The sequence below is a fragment of the Vombatus ursinus genome, unplaced genomic scaffold, assembly GCF_900497805.2.
Source record: "Vombatus ursinus unplaced genomic scaffold, bare-nosed wombat genome assembly UNPS02014841.1, whole genome shotgun sequence".
NCBI lineage: Eukaryota > Metazoa > Chordata > Mammalia > Diprotodontia > Vombatidae > Vombatus > Vombatus ursinus.
In genome coordinates, this window is record NW_020954619.1 from 27,977,295 (window position 1) to 27,997,049 (window position 19,755).

The following is a 19,755-nucleotide window of genomic DNA, read 5'->3' on the forward strand; positions in this document are numbered from 1 at the left end:
AGGGTATTGAAGCTCACAGGGGGTTAATTGACTTTTCCAAGGCCACATGGGCAGTAAGTAATAAAAAGTTCTCCTCTAGCTCTAAATCTGTCATTTTACATCTATATGCCCTTGGTCAAGTGAGTTAAGTCCTTTGGCTTCCATTTTCTCTTTTCTAAAATGAGGGCATTGGACTAGATGATCTCTAAGGTCACTTCCAGCTCTAAATCCTTTGGTCTTATTTCTAGATTTGTCCTTCTTGTTTTAAGTTTTATAACTTTGAGTGGAGAGTGTTGCAATAGATTCTGTGAATGGATAAACACACACACACACACACACACACACACACACACACACACACAAAAGCCCATCCCCTTAGAGGGCAGAAACAATAAGAGATCATATTTTTAGAGTGTTTCAAGATCATAAAAGTGCATTCCTTATAGCAATGTTCTGAGGTTGCCACTATCATCTCTGATTTCTCTATGATCTTCAGCCTCTCCCTGTAAACCAATTCTTTCCTTTCTGCCTATAAACACACCCAGATCTTACCTATACTTAAAAACAAACAAACACAAACATCATTTGATCCTATCATTTGTTGTTGTTATTCAGAGAAAAAGTTGTAATATTAAGCATATGTTTACAGAAATGTCTTTTAAAGTTTAAACCAAAGGGAAATTTTGTGGGTCATAAAATGCTCATTTCAAATGAACTACATTACTAAATATTTCACAATTCTCTATAAATATTTTGTATATAGGTTCTTATGTATAAGTCTCAGAAGCTGAAACAAAATTCTGATGTCCAGTCTGTATTTTCTGCATAGGTTTAATTGGTATTCAAATATGATTTTTTTCTCATGTTATCAAGACCATTCCACAATGAGAATGATAGACTATAATAATATTTTTGTCTTCTATGGGTGCATTTCTTTGAATTGCACATGTTGGACAGAAATTCTTTCTCCAATCAAATCTTAAAATCTCAGGTTGTTGCACTTTGGGATACAAATCACAAAATGCTCTTAGCCATTGAACTCAATTGGCTTTATTGCTGAAATCCCTTGCAAATTTTCCTGCTTTATTCTCTTCCGGATGATATTTTAAAAAATTAACTTCATCTCTGTTTGTTTTAGCTGGTCCAAAAATAAGATTTCAAATAAGGTGTCTCAAGCAGTATCTTATATTTTATATTTTTTATTGATGATCTCAATAGATTGAATAATCAACTGTCAAAGAAATTGGTAACACAAATTTTTTTTCTTTCTATTTCAGCCCAAAATCTCAGTCAGTTTTCCACTTTCAAAGAGTTCAACTCTTTTCCTACCCCAGGTGATCCAAGTTGTTAAATCAACATATTGATTTAATCTGTACTCCCTGTTACACGGATTGCATTAGAAGTTTCTCCTGGCAGGCACTTTTAACATGTTGTGCTGTTTGACATTACTTACACATTATAGGCAATTTATCTCCATTTTATTCCTAAGGGATGTTGCAACATATTCAGTCTCTCTCTCACTCTCTCTCTCTTTTTCTCTCTCTCTCCCTTCCCCCCCTCCCCTTTCTCTTTTTCTCCCCTATAGCTCCATATTGTAGTTTGACCCAGACTCTGAAGAATGGAGGGATTGTGAATAGGACCAGGGGACCAGTTGGAAGTCGGGTACAATTTTTTTGCAAGCCTGGACATAGAATGATTGGCCACAGTAATGCAACTTGCAGACGCAACGCAAATGGCATGTATCAATGGGATTCTCTCACTCCACTCTGCCAGGGTAAGAAATGTTTCCGTCCTCATGTCTGTCTTATACTTATGATTTCTTCAAAATAAGGGGCTTTTTATTGCCTCAGTAACACCTTTACAATCAAATAAACAATGGCCAAAGATTCAATTGAATAAAAAATTGATAAATGTAACCACACACATTTATTTAGCACCTAATATGTATTTGGGACCAAAGATAAGAATGAAACAGTTCCTGCCTTTAAGGACTTTACAATCTGTTGACAGATAACAACAGTATATAGTATATAGTTAAGTGCATACAAGATAATTATAAAATGCTGTTTGGTTTTTTATATAATCTGAATATAGAACATTTTCTTTTGATATTGTATGGATCTGTTCTATTATTTGTTTACAAAATATATTTTAAAATAAATTTTTACATCAAGTTCAAGCTTAAAATTATTTTTGACAGCTATAATATATATAATTGAACAAAATATTTTCTTTATTATAATTTTCAGTCCCTCTAAGCTAGTTCCAAGGTATTTTATTAATGATCTTAGCTACTTAAGAAATAATTTCATTTAGTCCAATAAATTATTCTCTAACATCTCTATTCATCATATAAATTAAAATTAAATTCTCAAATAAGGTATTTTTTATGATTAGTTAAGATGATGGTTTCATAGAGTTTGCAAAGCCGTGCTTTTTACAATGTGTACTATGTATATTTATCTATTGTATATTCATCATGTAGATTAAAATTCTTGCATCTTAGAGAGTTAGCTATTTAAGCTGCTGCCTTTGGAATATATTCTAGTTTTACTTTTCTATTTTTTTTCTTTTTTCATTATATACTAGATTCTGTGATTTTACTCAAGTAGATGTAGTGAACACTTAGACTTTATTCCACTGTTTCTGACAAGATGGAGTTAAAGAGATCTCTTCTATTCCTGTTGGGGGAGCTAGGTGGCATAGTAGGTATAATTAGGTGGCACAGTAGATAGCCTGCTGGGCCTGGAGTCAGGAAGATCCACACATATTGGAATTCACTCCCAGACACTTACTTGCTGTGTTTCCCTGGGTAAGTCACTTAACCTCTATTTGTCTCAATTTCCTCAATGTAAAATGGGGATAATAGCAGCACCTGTTTCACAGGATTGTTGTTGTAAGGATCAAATGAGATATTAGTAAAGAGTTTAGCACAGTGTCTGGCAAATAGTAGGCACTATATAATGCTTATTCCATTCTCCCCAACCCCCAACCCCACCACTATCCAACCCAAGTCTTCAAAAAATAAAGTTTAAAACACAAGAATGTGCTTATAGTTTATTCCATTAGTATTAGTGATGACTTTAGAATGATAGATAGATAGATAGATAGAGGCAGGGTGGCATAGTCATTAAATTACTATCCTTAGAGTCAGGAAGACCTAAGTTTAAATCCAGCCATGACATAGAGTAGCGGGGACAATCTGGGAAAATTACTTAACCTTTCAGCGACCCACAAGCAATTTTCTTTCTTTTTGGGGGGGGATGGTGGCTAGGCAATGGGTTAAGTGACTTGCCCAGGGTCACACAGCTAGTAAGTGTCAAGTGTCTGAGGCCGGATTTGAATTTAGGTCCTCCTGACTCCAGGGCCGGGTGCTCTATCCACTGCACCACCTAGCTGCTCCCCTCCCCAAGCAATTTTCGAAGAAAGTCTAAGGTGCCAGTCTACATTGATTAAGGAGATTTCCTTATTGTGAGTTTCCTATAACAACAAAATCATAGGTTCAGTATCATCTTCTATCCCATCTCATTCATTCCAACCTATCCCATCCCAGTATGTGTGTGTATATACACACACACACATATACATATGGATATTATATACTATATAGAGATATTATATACTACATATCAACACTATATAGAGAGAGAGGCAGAGACAGAGAGATGCAAAATAGGGTAGAGAAGAGGGGAGTGATAGAGATAGGAAGAGATGGGGAGGGGAGGAATGCCAAAAGGGAGGGGGATAGGGAGAGAGGGAGGGGGTTTGGAGAATCCTTTTGTTATTTGTATTGTGATACAAGGTCAATTTTCTTTTGTGGATAGATGGTGAAATGCACAGAGGTTTTGTTAATCTTTCGTAGGTAGTCACTAGCAAATTAAGAAGTATTGACTTTCATTATCTCAATAAGGCAGTATATTGCAGTAAAAAGAATCTTCAAAAAGCAGCCAGACGACCTGGTCTATGTCCTAGCTCTCTAATTTCTGAGATTTGTCATCCTTTTTCTTCTTTGAACATCTCTTTTCTCATTTGTAAAGTGAGCATCTTAGTACTTGCCTACCTTATCTCACAGGGGTCTTCATAGGATCAGTGGTCTAGAACTGAAAAGACCTCAAAAGTTATCTAGCCCACCCCACAGCTTTCATTTTATAGAGGAGGAAATGGAAGCCAATTGGCAAGTGTCAGAGGCAAGATTTACTCCCAGGTCTTCTGACTCAAGAGCCACTGCTCTTCCCAGTGCATCACACTGATCTTATTGTCAGGATCAAATGAGATACTTTAACTGAAAAGTTTTATAAACACATAAAATTATTATATGCAATTATATGATAACATATGATATGGTAAATATGAAGACATGGTCATCTAATAAATAAATCACAAATATAATATGTAATTGACACGCATGTATATATGTATGCATACATGCATGCATATATATATAGGGAGACAGACACAAAGAGAGACAGAGAGACAGACACAGAGACACACACACACACACACAGAAAGAGAGAAACAGAGAGAGATTTATTGTGGTTATTTATTGATGCTAAAAACCAACATAGAATAGGATAGAATAGGCTTGGATTCAGTATAATTTTAACATGTATATTTGTGGGAGGCTTTTATTCTTCACTTTTTTTTAGTTATGTCTGACTCTTTTGACCTTATTTGGGGATTTCTTGGAAAAGATACTGGAGGGGTTTGAATTTCTTTCTCCAGTTCATTTTACAGATGAGGAAACTGATGCCAGTAGGGTTAAGTGACTTGCCCTGGGTCACATAGCTATTAAGTGTCTAAAGCCAGATTTGAACTCGGGAAGATGAATCTTCCTGACTTCAGGCCTGGCCCTCTATCCACTGTGCCATTCAGCTGCCCCTTATTCTTCACTAGATATAATTAAAATGTAAATATTTAAGATAGAATAAACCAAGCTTCTCTTGAGAGAGATTTTTTTTTTCCTTTCCTTTATTTCTTTTGTTTTTCCTGGTTTCTCTCCATTTCTTAATTCCACATGTGGTTCTAAATCATATTTTTTTTCAATTTACAAGTTTTTTTTCTCTATCCCACCTCTCCTTATGCTGAAAAATGATGAACAAAATCTTTGTAACAAATATCAAATATTAAAATAGAATAAGGTATTTGTAAAATGTTTAGCATATTGTCTGGCCCTTAGTAGACACACAATAAATGTTTGTTTCCTTTTGCTAAAGTTGTCATCACAATTAGGTAGCTTTTCATATACAGATTGAGAGAGAGAGAGAAAGAGAGAGAAAGAGAGAGAGAATGTCTTTCACATTCTTCAGACAAAACAAGGCAGCAACAGAATGAAGGCTTTTGTGTTAATTCCCCAGTATTTCTCCTTATTAAGATTATTTTAGGTTAGGTATAAGTATTTCTATATGTGGATTTTCTAGTTAATGTAAAAACACTGCCTATTAAAAAAATCTATCCATAAAAAGCTACCTAATTGTATTGACAACTTTATGATCCTAACTTGAAAATCAGGATGTGTGAGATAGTAGTTTTAAAACCAAGTGAAATTACCATCCATTTAATAAATTACGATTTCTCTCCTGGGGTTTCTGAATGGAAAAAAATTCCCATTGTATCTTGTTGTTCAATTATAAATCATGCTGGGATTACCAATCTCTTAGAAAAATCCACAGCTCACTCTGTGGGCAATTTATTCCTTATTTAACCAAGTTGTTAATATTATTTGGCTATTCTGTCATGGAATTGGAGAGAAGCTGTTAAGACCAAGTCTCTCAATTTATAGATGAAGAAACTGGGGAACAGAGAGGGTGACTGTCAAAGGTCATACATAAAAGAACAACAAAGAACAACAATAGTTCATACTTGTATAGCACATTAAAGTTTATAAATTGCTTTCCATATGTTTTTTACTCCTGAAAATAAACTTATGAGGTAAGAACTATTATTAATATATTTTTCAGTTAAGGAAGCTGAGGCTGAGAGAGGCTGTGACTTGCCATGGCATGGGTCACATAGAGAGTAAGTGACTGAGGTTGTTTGTCCTTTGTTCTTGAAGAGGACTGTGACATCTCAGAGGTGATGACATGACACACAAATGAATTGGATTTAAGTGAGGGAGGTCTGTACAAAGTCACCAGCCTCATTTTCTTCTCTGGAGCCATCTGAGTCCAGTGGCAAGATATAGATCAGTACAACAGGAGATGGCCCCAATGCAATGGGAGACCTTGTTTTTTTGTTTGTTTTTTTTTGTTTTGTTTTTTAAGCTAAGGTCTTTAACAGGTCTCAGTTTGATTGAGGCAACACCCATTCAGTGATTAAGACTAGGTAAGACATGAGGCAGAGAATAGCCTCAATTACCTAGTTTAAAACAAAAAAAATCAATCTGAGAGGGGAAGACCCTCAGAGTTTCTGGCCAAAATAGAAACAATTGCTATTGAAATTCACTCTGGGGGCAGAGCCAAGATGGCAGAGTAAAGACAGTGACTTGCTTGAGCTCTCTCCCAAACCCCTCCAAATACCTATAAAAAATGACTCTAAACAAATTCTAGAGCAGTGGAACCCAAAAAAGACAATGTGAAACAAATTTCCAGCCCAAGACAAGCTGGATGGTTGATAGGAAAGATCTGCTGCACTGGGCTGGAGAGGAGCACAGTTCAGTGTGGGCCATGTAGGCAAAGACAGGGCCAGAGGAAACCTGGAACAGGACTCAGGGGACTGAATCATGGGAAGCTGTGGCAGTTTCCAGACTTCTCAACACACAAATGCCAAAGACAACTTAGAAGGTCTGTCCAACCTGGGTGAGAGAGGAGTGTGGTCCAGCCCTGGCCCTAGCACAGCGCCGGGGTCGCAGCCACAGTGGCAGTGGCTGTCTCCAGAGCTCTCAGCCCACAGACGGTGGGGGTATCAAGTGGCTGATAAGAGGGGGATTACAGAGATCTCTTTGTTGGTGCTAAGGCAGGATTCTCTTGTTTTGCTCGTGCTTGGATCTCAGTCACAGTCTGGTCCTGGGGTGAGGTGGAGTGCTGGCAAGGTAGAGCTTGTGGCAATGGAGAGGGAATCCTTCTCACAGCTCCAAGGCAGAGAAGAGTGCTTGTAGTCCCTTATAGACCAGTGCTTAGGCCAGGAAAGGAGCAAGCACTTCTCCCTTGATCATACCACTTTGGAAGAACTGAAAATTTACAGGTCCCTAGAAGTATCTCTGAAAACAGTTGCACAAAACTGCTGAAGCTTGGAACAGTACACCCTGGAAGCAGAGCCCTACCTTAACAAAGAATTAAAAAAGTTAAGTAATTGGCTAGGAACATGAGCAAACAGAGGCAAAAAACTCAGACTATAGAATCTTACTTTGGTGACAAAGAAAATCAAAACATACAACAAGAAGACAACAAAGCCAAAGTTCCTACATCCAGAGCCTCCAAGAAAAATATGATATGGTCTCAGGCCAAGGAAGAGCTCAAAAAGTATTTTGAGAAGCAAGTTAGAGAAGTAGAGGAAAAACTGGGAAGAGAAATGAGAGTGATGCAAGAAAATAATGAAAAATGAGTCAACAGCTTGCTAAAGGAGACCCCCAAAAATACTGAAGAAAATACCACCTTAATGGCAAAAGAGGTCCAAAAAGCCAATGAGGAGAAGAATGCCTTAAAAAGCAGAATTGGTCAAATGGAAAAAGAGTTCCAAAAGGTTACTGAAGAAAATAATTCCTTAAAAATTAGAATGGAACAAATGGAAGCTAATGACTCTATGATAAATCAAGAAATTATAAAACAAAACCAAAAGAATGAAAAAATAGAAGACAATGTGAAATATCTCATTGGAAAAACAACTAACCTGGAAAATAGATCCAGGAGAAATAATTCAAAAATTATTGGACCATCTGAAAGCCATGATCAAAAATAAGAGCCTAGACATCATTTTTCAAAAAATTGTCAAAGAAAACTGCCCTGATATTCTAGAACCAGAGGATAAAATAGAAATTTAAAGAATCCACTGATCATCTCCTGAAAGAGAGACTCAAAGGAAAACTCCTAGGAATAGTATAGCCAGATTCCATAGTTCCCAGGTCAAGGAGAAAATATTGCAAACAACCAAAAGAAACAATTCAAGTAATGTGGAAACACAATCAGGATAACACAAGATTTAGCAGCTTCTACATTAAGGGACTGCAGGGCTTGGAATATGATATTCCAGAGGGCAAAGGAGGTAGGATTAAAACCAAGAATCACCTACCCAGCAAAACTGAGTATAATCCTTTAGGGGAAAAAATGGATATTCTGTGAAATACAGGACTTTCAAGCATTCTTGATGAAAGCACCAGAGCTGAATAGAAAATTTGACTTTCAAATACAAGACTCAAAAGAAGCATGTAAAGGTAAACAGGAAAGAGAAATCATAAGGGACTTATTAAAGTTAAACTATTTATATTCCTATATGGAAAGATGATATTTGTAACTCATGAGACCTTTCTCAGTACTAGGGTAGTTGGAGGGAATACACACACACACACACACACACACACACACACACACACACACACACATACACATACACACACACGGTACAGGATGATTTGAATATGAAGGAATAATATCTAAAAAATAAAATTAAGGGGTGAGAGGGGATTATGCTGGGAGAAGGAGAAAGGGGGAGGTAGAATGGAGTAAATTTTCTCACATAAAAGAGGCGAGAAAAAAGCTTTTATAGTGGAGGGGAAGATAGGGGAGATGAGGGGGAATGAGTGAACCTTACTCTCATCAGATTTGGCTTAAGGAGGGAATAACATGCACACTCAATTGAGTATGGAAATCTATCTTAACCTATGGGAAAATAGGGGGGAAGGGGATAAGAGAGGGGAATGATAGAAGGGAGGGCAGATGGAGGGGTAATTGAAAGCAAACAGTTTTGAGGAGGTACAGGGTCAAAGGAGAGAACAGAATAAATGGGGGGTGGGATAGGATAGAGGGAAATCTAGTCAGTCTTTCACAACATGACTGTTATGGAAAGGTCTTGTGTGACTACAGATCTATAGCCTATATCAAATTGCTTGCCTTCTCAATGAGGGTGGGTGGTGTGGGAGGAAGGGAGATAATTTGGGACTCAAAGTTTTGAAAATGAATGTGAAAAATTGTTTTTACATGCAATTGGAAAATAAGATACACAAGCAAAGGGATATAGAAATTTATCCTGCCCTATAGGAAAATAGAAGGGGAAGGGGATAACAGAAGGGGGGGAGGGGGAAGGGAGAGCATTCACAGCCACACAAGAATCTGACAACTCTAAAAGACTCATGATGGAAATTGCCATCCATACCCAGAAAAAGAAATATGGAGTCTGAATGCAGATGGAAGCATACTATTTGCTCTCCTTTTCTTTTGTTGTTTTGTTTTATTGCTTCATTCCCATGGTTCCTCCCATTAGTTCTAATTGTTCTTTACATCATGACTAATGAGAAAATATGCAACATGAATGTATATGTACAGCCTATATCGAATTATATGCTGTCTCGGGGTGGGGGGAGAGGGAAGAAATGGGAAGGGGAGAAAATGTAAAACTGAAAATTTTATGGAAGTGAATGTTGAAAACTAAAAATAAATTAATTTAAATAAAAAAAGAAGGGAGGACAGATTGGGGGAATGGGTATTTAGAATTGCATGCCATCTTAGGGTGGAGGGAGGGGAGAAATGAGGAGAAAATTTGGAACTCAAAATCTTGTGGAGGTGAATGTTGAAAACTAAAAATAAATTAATTAATGAATAAAAAATTTTTTAAAAATTTAAAAAAGAAAGAAATTCACTCTGAGCCAATCAGTACACAAACAATGACCAAGTGGTGCTTGACCTGGGACTTACTGTTGGCCAATTAATGAGAGGAAGAATGATTTGGGTTTAAGGCATGGTCCTTGAGGAAAAAAAAATATAACCTGTAAATCCCAAGATATCTTGTGAGGTATCAGTGATCAAAATTGACATTCTTTTGGGCAGAGTACCCATAGGCAAGGGTATGAAACCCTATATGGACACATGGAGGGGAAGGGAAAGGAAAGGAGGGGAGCTGGAGGGAGGATGAAAGAGACAGAATGAGGTAGGATTTAGACTAATGTCTTCCCTATCTAGTCTAATTAGTGATGATATTAGTAATAGAAGTTGGAGTTTCTGGTTTGTTATTCAATACTCTTCCCACTAAAGCTAATTTTTGAATTGTGATTTTTGTTTGGTTTAGTTTTAAAGTTGATTATTGGTTGTCTGAACTGCTTAGGATATTGCTAAATAGTAGTCACACAGTTTTTAAGTGTATTGAGGGAAAAATGTCAATTGATTCAAAGATGTGATAATAAATAATATGGTAATTTTTAAAATGTTTCCTTTGATGTTCCAAAGGATTGAGCTGAAATTAGGGGACATGGAGGCAGCAGGATGGCACAGTGGCTAAAGCATTGGACCTGGAGTCATCAAATCCAGCCTCAGATATTTACTAGCTGTGTGAACCTGGGCAATTCACTTCTCGGCTATTTGCCTCAGTTTCCTCATCTGTAGATTGGGGATAATAAAAACATCAACCTCCCAAGTTTGTTGTGAAGATCAAATGATATAATAATTGCAAAACACTTAGCATCATGCCTGATACATAGTAAGCTCTCTATAGATGTTAGCTGTTATGACATTCTGTTGACTCCCTGCTGTTACATTAAAGGACGCATTTATCAGAGTACCTCTCAAAGTCTTCTAAAATCTAGCCCCATATCTATCTTATTTTATCATCCAATAGTCCTCCCCAAAATCCCTGTACTCTGGCCAGGCAGATCTCTTCACTTTTCCTACATATGCTGCACTGATGTCTTATTCTAAGCCTTGAATGACTACCTGGTCTTGAATAAATTTAATTCCACCTATTCAAATCTTACTCATCCTCAGAGAACAGCTCATCCCTTGCTTAAAATCACCAGACTTTCTCTACTCAGCTCAGCCCCAGAGTGGTTTCTCTTCTCTTAATTTCAATAGCATAGTCTCTGAACAAACACTCATTTGAATATTCCATCATAGACTGCTTTACATGGGTTCATGTGTTTCTGTTTCTTTTTTCTGTTCTGAGTGAAAGCAAGTTAGTAAACTCTTGGAGATCAAGAACTCTGTCTTAAATTTTTTTTTTTGGCATCCTCAAAATTCTTGGTAGTCTTCTTTGTCCCATATAGTAGGGATGTATTTATCGAATGTATAAATGAAATTTCCTCGTGATTTTCTGATCACTTAGAATCAACAAATTTTTGATAATTTTTATAACTGCAACAGAGCTTAGAGAATCATCTACTCTAACTACCTTGGTTAATAAATGAGGAAATTGAGTCTCAGAGAGGAGAAATGACTTGTCTTTGGTCAAAGCCTAGATTTGACTGATCTCAGTCACTGTGTTCTTTATTATGTCTAAACAATAATAATAACTGGCATTTAAAAGTGCTTTGGAACTTCCAAAGTACTTTGAAGACATTTTCTAATCTGAACTCTGCAGATAATATTCCCCTATTCACAGATAATTTTTCATAGCGGAATATATTCAGCACAGAAAGGGAGGAAAGGAAGAAATAAGTATTTACTAAGCACTTACTATGTGCCAGGCAATTGTGCCAAGCATTTTACAAATATCATTTCATTTGATCCTCACAACAACTATATAGAGTCTATTATAATCTCCATTTATAGCTGAGGAAACTAAAGCAAATAGAGGTTAAGTGATTGACCCAGTGTCACACTTGTAAATGTCTGAAATCACATTGGAACTCAGGTCTTCTTAATTCCATATATAGCATTCTAGCCACTGTGCCACCTTGCTGCCTCTTGGGTTAAATAGTTTGACCAAGGTCACACAGATCAAAAATATTGCAGCCAGGATTCTAGCCTGATTCTTCTGACATAAATCCTGCTCTTTTGTTTTGTTTTATTTTGTTTTTACATTAAGAAGCCTCCTAACCAAAACTACCTACAGAATAAAATCATTTGATATTAACAGGAATTTTTTTTGTTTATACAGTTCTAATTTATATTTTCTCTATTTCTAAATGGTTTCTGAAGCTCTATGACATTTAAAATTCTTGCAAAGTAGCATTTCCATTACAATAATATATAGTTTTTTTCTATCTCAATTGACATTTAAAATATGTTCTTTATCAAAATGATGATATAGAACTTTATTTTTATTTTATCTTAAATTGTATGACTATAATTAAATAAGTGTTTGATGATTTCTAAAAATGAATACTCATTTAATTAATAGTAGAATAGATTGCATGAATAGGTGAGGACGAAGGGAGAAAAGGTTATCAGGATTTTCAAGAGACATAGCCAATATGAAAATATCAGTAATTTATATTGTAAAGTCCTTTTAATTAAGTCTAGAGAATCAGTAAAACTTGTTTCACTGAATTTAATTTGAAACTAAGTGCATAACTACAGCAATAAGTAATAATTATAGCAAAATCTCATTGTATTCATTATTTAAACTACCTTTTTCATAAGACCTTTAAAAGATTACTTAAAAGATTTTTGGCATGATATAAAACAATCTAACAATATGTGTATATGTAAATATGATCCAATAAACATGACATGCATATACATTTGTACATATGTGTAAATGTGAAGATATTATATGCATGCTGTGGTCACTTTACATTTTAAATCATTCTGAATTTACAGCAACAACAACTAGCATCATATGATTTACAATTGTAAAGAATATTAGATGTAAACTAGTATAATGATCTTATTTTATGGATGAGAAAACAGGGCCAGAGATATTAAATAACTTGTTTATGATCATATTGAAAATCAGTGAAAGAGACAGATTAGAACCAAATCCTATGGCTTCAAAGTGATATCATTGAAGATTTATGCACACACACACACACACACACACAGACACATACACACATCACTGGGAAAAGAAAGTAGTATGAATTAGAGACAATATAGGATAGAAAACTCAAAATTATATTTTAGTGCCCTTGAGCCATTAAACCAGAAAAAGATATCCAAATGTAAGATTCTGATGAGAATCACATAGGATAATGGAGAAATTGCAGTCCATACCAATGGATGAATTGTCGATATATTTGAGACTTAATTATCTAAGTAACTAGGAAGAAGTGAAAAATGTTAGGATTTAATACACTCAAAAGACTATGACTGTCATACATATCTCTTAAGTACTGAAGCTATAGGCATTTATGTAAAGAAGTAACACTAAATAGAGGCAGTGCAGCATAATGGATTGATTCACCTTATATGTACACCCTCAGTAGAATTTAAGCTCCTAGAATGCAAGGACTTTTGTTTTTTGTCCTCACTGCTGGCATATAGTGAGTAACTAATAAATGTTTGCTGATTGCTTTTAAACTCACTGAAGGAGTTTTTTGTCCTCACTGTCTGGCATATAATAAGTAACTAATAAATATTTGCTGATTGCTTTTAAACTCACTGAAGGAAGAATCTTGGCAGCCTCCAAGGCTCTAGGAGTAGCATCTTGCTTATAAGAGCTCAATAAATATCTATTGAGCGTTTGAGTGATAGCATATATCAGCTTTCCCCTCAAACATAATTTCATTATTTATTAGAATTATATACATATATATATACAAATACATGTGTATACACACAAATCTTTATATATATAATATACATAATCTTATATAGTTACTATTTTTAATATATAGAAAATTCCTTTGGGGATTTAAGAAATACAATACAATTTATAGGATTTTATAAATGATACTGTGCAGTAGGAAAAATTTATTTCATTGGTAACATAAAACTCTGTCTTCTGTTGACCTTTCAAATTGTTTCCTTCAAAATATCTGCATTGCTTCTTATCTTCTGTACAGACAGATATGTTTTGTCTCCTTTAGGCTTCATTTCCTGCCTCAAAGCAAGAAACTGTGCCAAGCAGCTGTTTTCATTATCAATACTCTAATCCTATTCATCTCAAGGATAACCCTGAATTAGAACTGAAAATTTCAGCATTATCTCAAAGATCCAGTTAAATTGGTACATCTCAGCTGCATCACTCTTGAGCTTCCCATTTTAAAGTGAGAATGAGATCCAAAGAGCTATTCCTTTTAATGCTATTATTCTCAGTGTCTTTTATATGCTGTTAGCATCTACTTTGACTATTATTCATTTAAACGAGGCTAGTCTTTTGTAAGCAATAAAGAATAGGAAAAATTGCAGAGTTCTTAGGCTTCTCTTCTTAAAGTCAAATATACTTACTCAATAGAAAGATATGATCACTTCTCTTTCAAAAAGAAACAAATTCTTATTAGATTATTGAAAATGTTGTGAATGCCTCCAACTGGAAAATGTGCTGAGTACATGAGTATCAGTTAATGATTTTGAAACTTTTTTTTTGCCTAAACATTTTGCTTAATAACAGACTATGGGAATGCATATATGAGCATCACATATTTAAAGCACAAGTTTATTTTATTCTATTAAATTCTTAATTGTACATGAATAAGAGTAGAATGCTTGAAATATAAATGGATATGGATTTAAAACATGCAAATTAGAGTGTTAAATATGTATTTAAAGTCAAGATTTAGTTGTCAATCATATCTTGTATTACTAGGGCTTATTTAGCAAATTCTAATATTTAATCTGGATGCAATGAGTGACATTCAGTGTTTTGCAGAATTTCATATATTTAGGTTTTTATTTTTGTTGGCTTCATATCAAGTTTGCACAAGCAAATTATAGCATCAAGTTATAAATGGAGATGGTGATAGCAGATAAACTTAGTATTGTCTTAGGGCATACAGTGCCTCACACACAGTTTGTACTTAATAAATCCTTGATGTCTGCAAAAATAAGTTTTGTATGATTACAACAGTGTAAGTGAAAAGATCACTAAAAGGAAGCTGAACAATGAGTAAATGAAAAACTACCATCAGTCCCAGAGAACAGGCAAACATATCTCCCTCTTCTCAGCAGAGAGGAATTGAACAATGAGTAAAGAATGTTTTATACATTGTTGGACTTAACCACCAAATCAAGTGTTCTTGTTTATTTAAAAAAAAATAGTCCAAAGGAAAAGTTCAGTTTATATAATGAGGACCACATAGGAAGGTACATTCTAGAAGCAATTGTGATTTTTTTAAAGGCATCAATAAAACTATTTTATTATGATTTATTAAATGTGTTAAATATAATAAAATAAAATGATTTTATTAATGTTAATTGCCTTGCTAATTTGTTGACTTACAGCCAAATTAGCAATCCAGGCCCAAAGCCAATTTTGGGGGCCTAATTTCTTTTTTCCAATTTTTTTATAAATAATTACCAAACTAAATATTTTTATTTTGGAAACTAGTTTTGGATCATAAGAAAATCCTACCTAGTGGAAGTTTGTTATCTACCCTGCAACAGGGATCATTACTCATAACTCTTTTTTACAAATATGGGAACTATATTCACTATATGATCATTTGTCCTCTACTGGTCCTGCCAACAGTAGAAATGAGTACTCAAAGGATCACATCCTTTCATGATATGTAGCTCATTCATTATGCATATTCCTTCCTCTTCAGTATACAAAAGCATTCATCAAACATATATGTGCAGATGACAGTGAGCGTTATCAAGAAACTTTGTTAAATAACCATGATTTGAACCCATCAAACCATAGTATGAAATTGTCATCAATGTGATAAGCACAAAGAAGGTACAGTATTGGGAGAACATATAAATCAGGTATTGAACTCATGAACACATGAACTCCAAATATATCCCTAAGTTAATCAATCCAGAAGCATTTATTAAACATCTACTAGAAGCCAGACTAGAAGCTTTGTGTTAGAGGTAAAAATGGAAAAATGAAATAGCTCTTTCACTCAAGAAGCTTACATTTTATCTGGTGAGACTCCATATGCTTGAATAAGTATATATAAAACATGCCATGTACTATGTTAGTTGCTGGTGGCAGAAAGACAAAAATTAAAATAGACCCTACCCTCAGGGAGTTTATATTCCATAAGAGTGGGGGTGAATGGGACAACATGTACACATCTAAGTTTGGGATAGAGACTAAACTTATGCTTCTGTTAGTATAGGAAACTCACAGAGGAAGTAACTCCCTCTAAAAATACAGCTTGGCATCTTCTCTGTAACTTATAATCCTTAGAGAGTTAGTGAGTTATAAGAAGTTATGACTTGCCCAGGATCTTACACTCAGTATGTGTCAGAGATGGGAGCTGAGTCTAGCTTTTAGGCCAGTCTTCTATCCTCTAAGCCATGCTGCCTCTACATATAACTTTTTACAAAACAAATAAAAGATAAAATCAGGATCTGTACAGTAGCTGGAGGCATCAGGAAAAGCCTTACATAGGAGGTGGCAGTTCATTCCTTAGCTCCTTGGTTGTTTGTCCTTTGTTCTCTAAGAGGACCATGACATCAGGAGGGTATCTGTCATGACTTGCAAGTGAATTAGATTTAAGTGAGAGAGGGCTGTACAGTTACTAGCCTCACTCTCTCCTCTGGAGCCATGTGGGTCCAGTGGCAAGATATAGATCAGGACAACTGGCGATGGCCCCAGATATAGCGGGAGACATTGGCTTTTTTAAGCTAAGGTCTCATTTGACTAAGACAATGCACATTCATTGATTAAGGCAGATAAGAAATGAGGTAAAGAATGGACTACCTAGCAAAAAAACCAAAAACCAAAAACCAAAACCAGAATCAATCTGGAAGGGGAAGACCCTCAAAATTTCTGGCCAAAACAGAAACAATTGCTATTTGCACTCACTTTTAACCATAGCCCAAGCAATGATTAAGTGAGTCTTAGACTGGGACCTATTGTTGGTCGATCAATGAGAGACAGAGTTTAAGGCATGTTTCTTAAGAAAGAAATCTAGCCTGTAAACTCTAATATATCTTGTGAGGTTTCAGTGATCAAAATTTATATTCCTTTGGGCAGAGCACCTGTGGGCAAGGATATGATTCCCTTTGTGGACAGAGGGGAGAGGAGGGAAGGAGAGGAGGGAGGGATAGAAGAAAGGAAGGAAGGAAGGAAGGAAGGAAGGAAGGAAGGAAGGAAGGAAGGAAGGAAGGAAGGAAGGAAGGAAGGAAAGAAGGAAGGAAGGAAGGAAGGAAGGAAGGAAGGAAGGAAGGAAGGAAGGAAGGGAGCTGCGTTGCCCAACTGGAACTGGCCAGTTAGGTCCCCAATGGGGCAGCTACTCCTACTCACGGATTGTTGTTTGTCCTTCATTCTTGAAGAGGACTGTGACATCAGGAAGGTGATGTAAGCTGAATTTCAAAGGTAGAAGTAAGAAGTGAGGTGGAAGTGAGAAGGGAATATGTTCCTCACATAGCAGACTGCCTGTGCAAAGGCATGGAGGTGAGAGACAGAATGTCATGTGTGAGGAGCAGTTTCTCAGGACTGTACAATTTTGGAAGGGTAGTAAAGTTTTAAGATTTAATAGAAAACATTTAATAGGAAATTGAAGGAAATGGCTAACATTTTAGATCACAAGATCAAGGATGAGAAAGCTCCTGCTAGGCTTAAACCACTAGGATAAATCTAATAGGATGAAATTGAATGGAGAAAAGTATAAAGTCTCATACTTACATTCAAAGAATCATCATCACAAGTATTGAGATAAGGGGGATATAGCTAGATAGAAATTAGTCTTTAAAATAAAAAAAAAATTTGGGGACTGCAGCAAAGTCTGCAAAAATCAAATGGATTATGACAGCCAAAGTTAATATAATCCCAGGTAATGTTTAGAAACATCAGAAGAAGTTCATTATGCCACAGTTAACTCTACCCTGACTAGACCACAGCTGTAATACTTCATTTCTAGTCACCACATTTTTGGAAGGAAATCAATAAATTGTAAAGTATTCAGTTCTTTTGCTTTTTGATGCTGGAGCAAAATAGGACATATTGGTGGATGTTAATGGTGGCAGATTTGAAGTCAATATAGGAATGGATTTTCTAACAATCAGAGCTACCCCAAAGTAGAATGGGAGATTGCCTTGGGAGATAGTGGTTCCCCTTGCTGGAAATCTTTAAGCATAGGTTGGATTGTTCTAGAGGAGAATTTTATACAGCTTTGTTCCCTTTCCGAATCTGGGGGTTTTTATATGAATATATTTAGCGTTTCTAAATAACAATGCCAGAAATTATAGGTGACTGAGTTGATTTCAGAAGCAAATTTTGTTAGGAAGGACAATGCTCTGTACATAGCAAGTGTTTGGTAAATATTTGCTATATATGAAAAGTTTTGTATATAGTAGGTATCTAACAAATGCTTGTGCATGTATAGTGCTCCCTATTCAATAGATGCCTAAAAGTTGTCAATTGAATATTGACTGGTTACATTATTTGCATCTAAGTTGAATCATGACTGTAATGAATATGTTTCAAAGACAGGTGTACATTAAAATGGCATGAAAACAGAGACAAAGAAACAGTGACAGCAAAGTATATTACAGAATCAAATAATTTCAGAGAAAGAAGGAACCCCAGTGGCTATCTAGTATATGAAGTCTTCAGATGAGACTTCTAAGACACAGAAATGTTTATTTTTTTCTAATATCAATAGCGAATGACAAGCAAGCAAAAAAAAAGTTGTAATTGATACTGAGGTTGAGTACAGACAGCACAAAGTGATGTGGAATTTTAGCATTTATTAGGTAAAATTGATTGATGTAGAAAAAAATTGGATAGTTGTGGTTCCAAAGTATTTTTTTTTTGGTTGGAGCACTGTGAAAAGTGGGATCACTGGATCAAAATAGAAACCAACTTCCTGCTAATGACAGTTACTTAATATCGATTGATACAAGAGAGAAAGTAGGTACTGGAGGAGGAAATAATTTGTGCAAAGCACAGGAGTAGCACAAATAATTTAGAATCAGAGAGAAGAATAAGTGGTAAGAAAAGCAATTTGAAGACAAGAAAGTGAAAAGATGATAACATGAACATGTTAGAAAAGGAGGGAAGAAAGAATAAATCTGAAATAAAGATTTGCTTCTCTGGTAATAAAGGCAATCATATACAGTTTTCCTTTTTCTAAAGTGGAAAACCTTCACAAGTTTAATTCCAATTCCCATTGCCCTATTTCCAGCAATTACTCATTAATTAGAATAATACATCTTTACTATTCACATTTAGCATTCCCTGAATACCTCAAAACAGTCTCTTTTCACTTTATAGCAGAATCATGATGAATGCTAATTAGAACTAATGTGTTGAAAAATGCAGAATTTGCTGAAAGTGAAAGCACTACTATTTGCAGTGATTGGCAGAAATCTCTTGACCTTCTGGACAAAGAGCCAAGCAGATGTCATCTTTTGTTTGTTTGTTTTGTTTTTGTTTAGGAATCACCAGCACTTAGAAGTAACTGAGGAATTACCAACTCAATACTTTCTTGAACAAATGAAAATCCCTAAGTTTGAAGTTTACTTGCCTAAAGTTGAAAAATGAATCTTGCCACAACCACTGAGTAGTCACACAGATTTGCCCAAAGAAACTAACAGGCTAGCCCTCCCTAGATATTTTGTTGTATAGTCTGAGAGAGAAGTGGAGGTGGGGAGGGATGGAGAAGAAGCAGGAGAGCAAGGGTAGAATTTTCTAGTTCAGCAGGTGATGCTTTGACAATTGCTGTTCCTAAATCAATAAGGAGTAAAGATAATAAAACACCTGGTGTGCAATTTAAGGTGTCAATAGACTGTGGTATTTTATTGAAGAAGCACTGTGGTGAACAATACCCGAGAAATTCACAATACTTGAGAAAATATC

General features: G+C 35.5%; 1 protein-coding gene across 1 annotated transcript in view; it reads left to right on the forward strand.

Moving 5' to 3' along the window:
* Positions 1–19,755, forward strand: part of CSMD1 (CUB and Sushi multiple domains 1) — a 2,488,924-nt gene that overhangs the window by 2,250,783 nt on the left and 218,386 nt on the right. Inside the window, exon 49 of the mRNA XM_027840340.1 lies at positions 1,565–1,753. Coding sequence (XP_027696141.1) covers positions 1,565–1,753 — 189 coding nt within the window. The remainder of the gene's footprint in view (positions 1–1,564; positions 1,754–19,755) is intronic.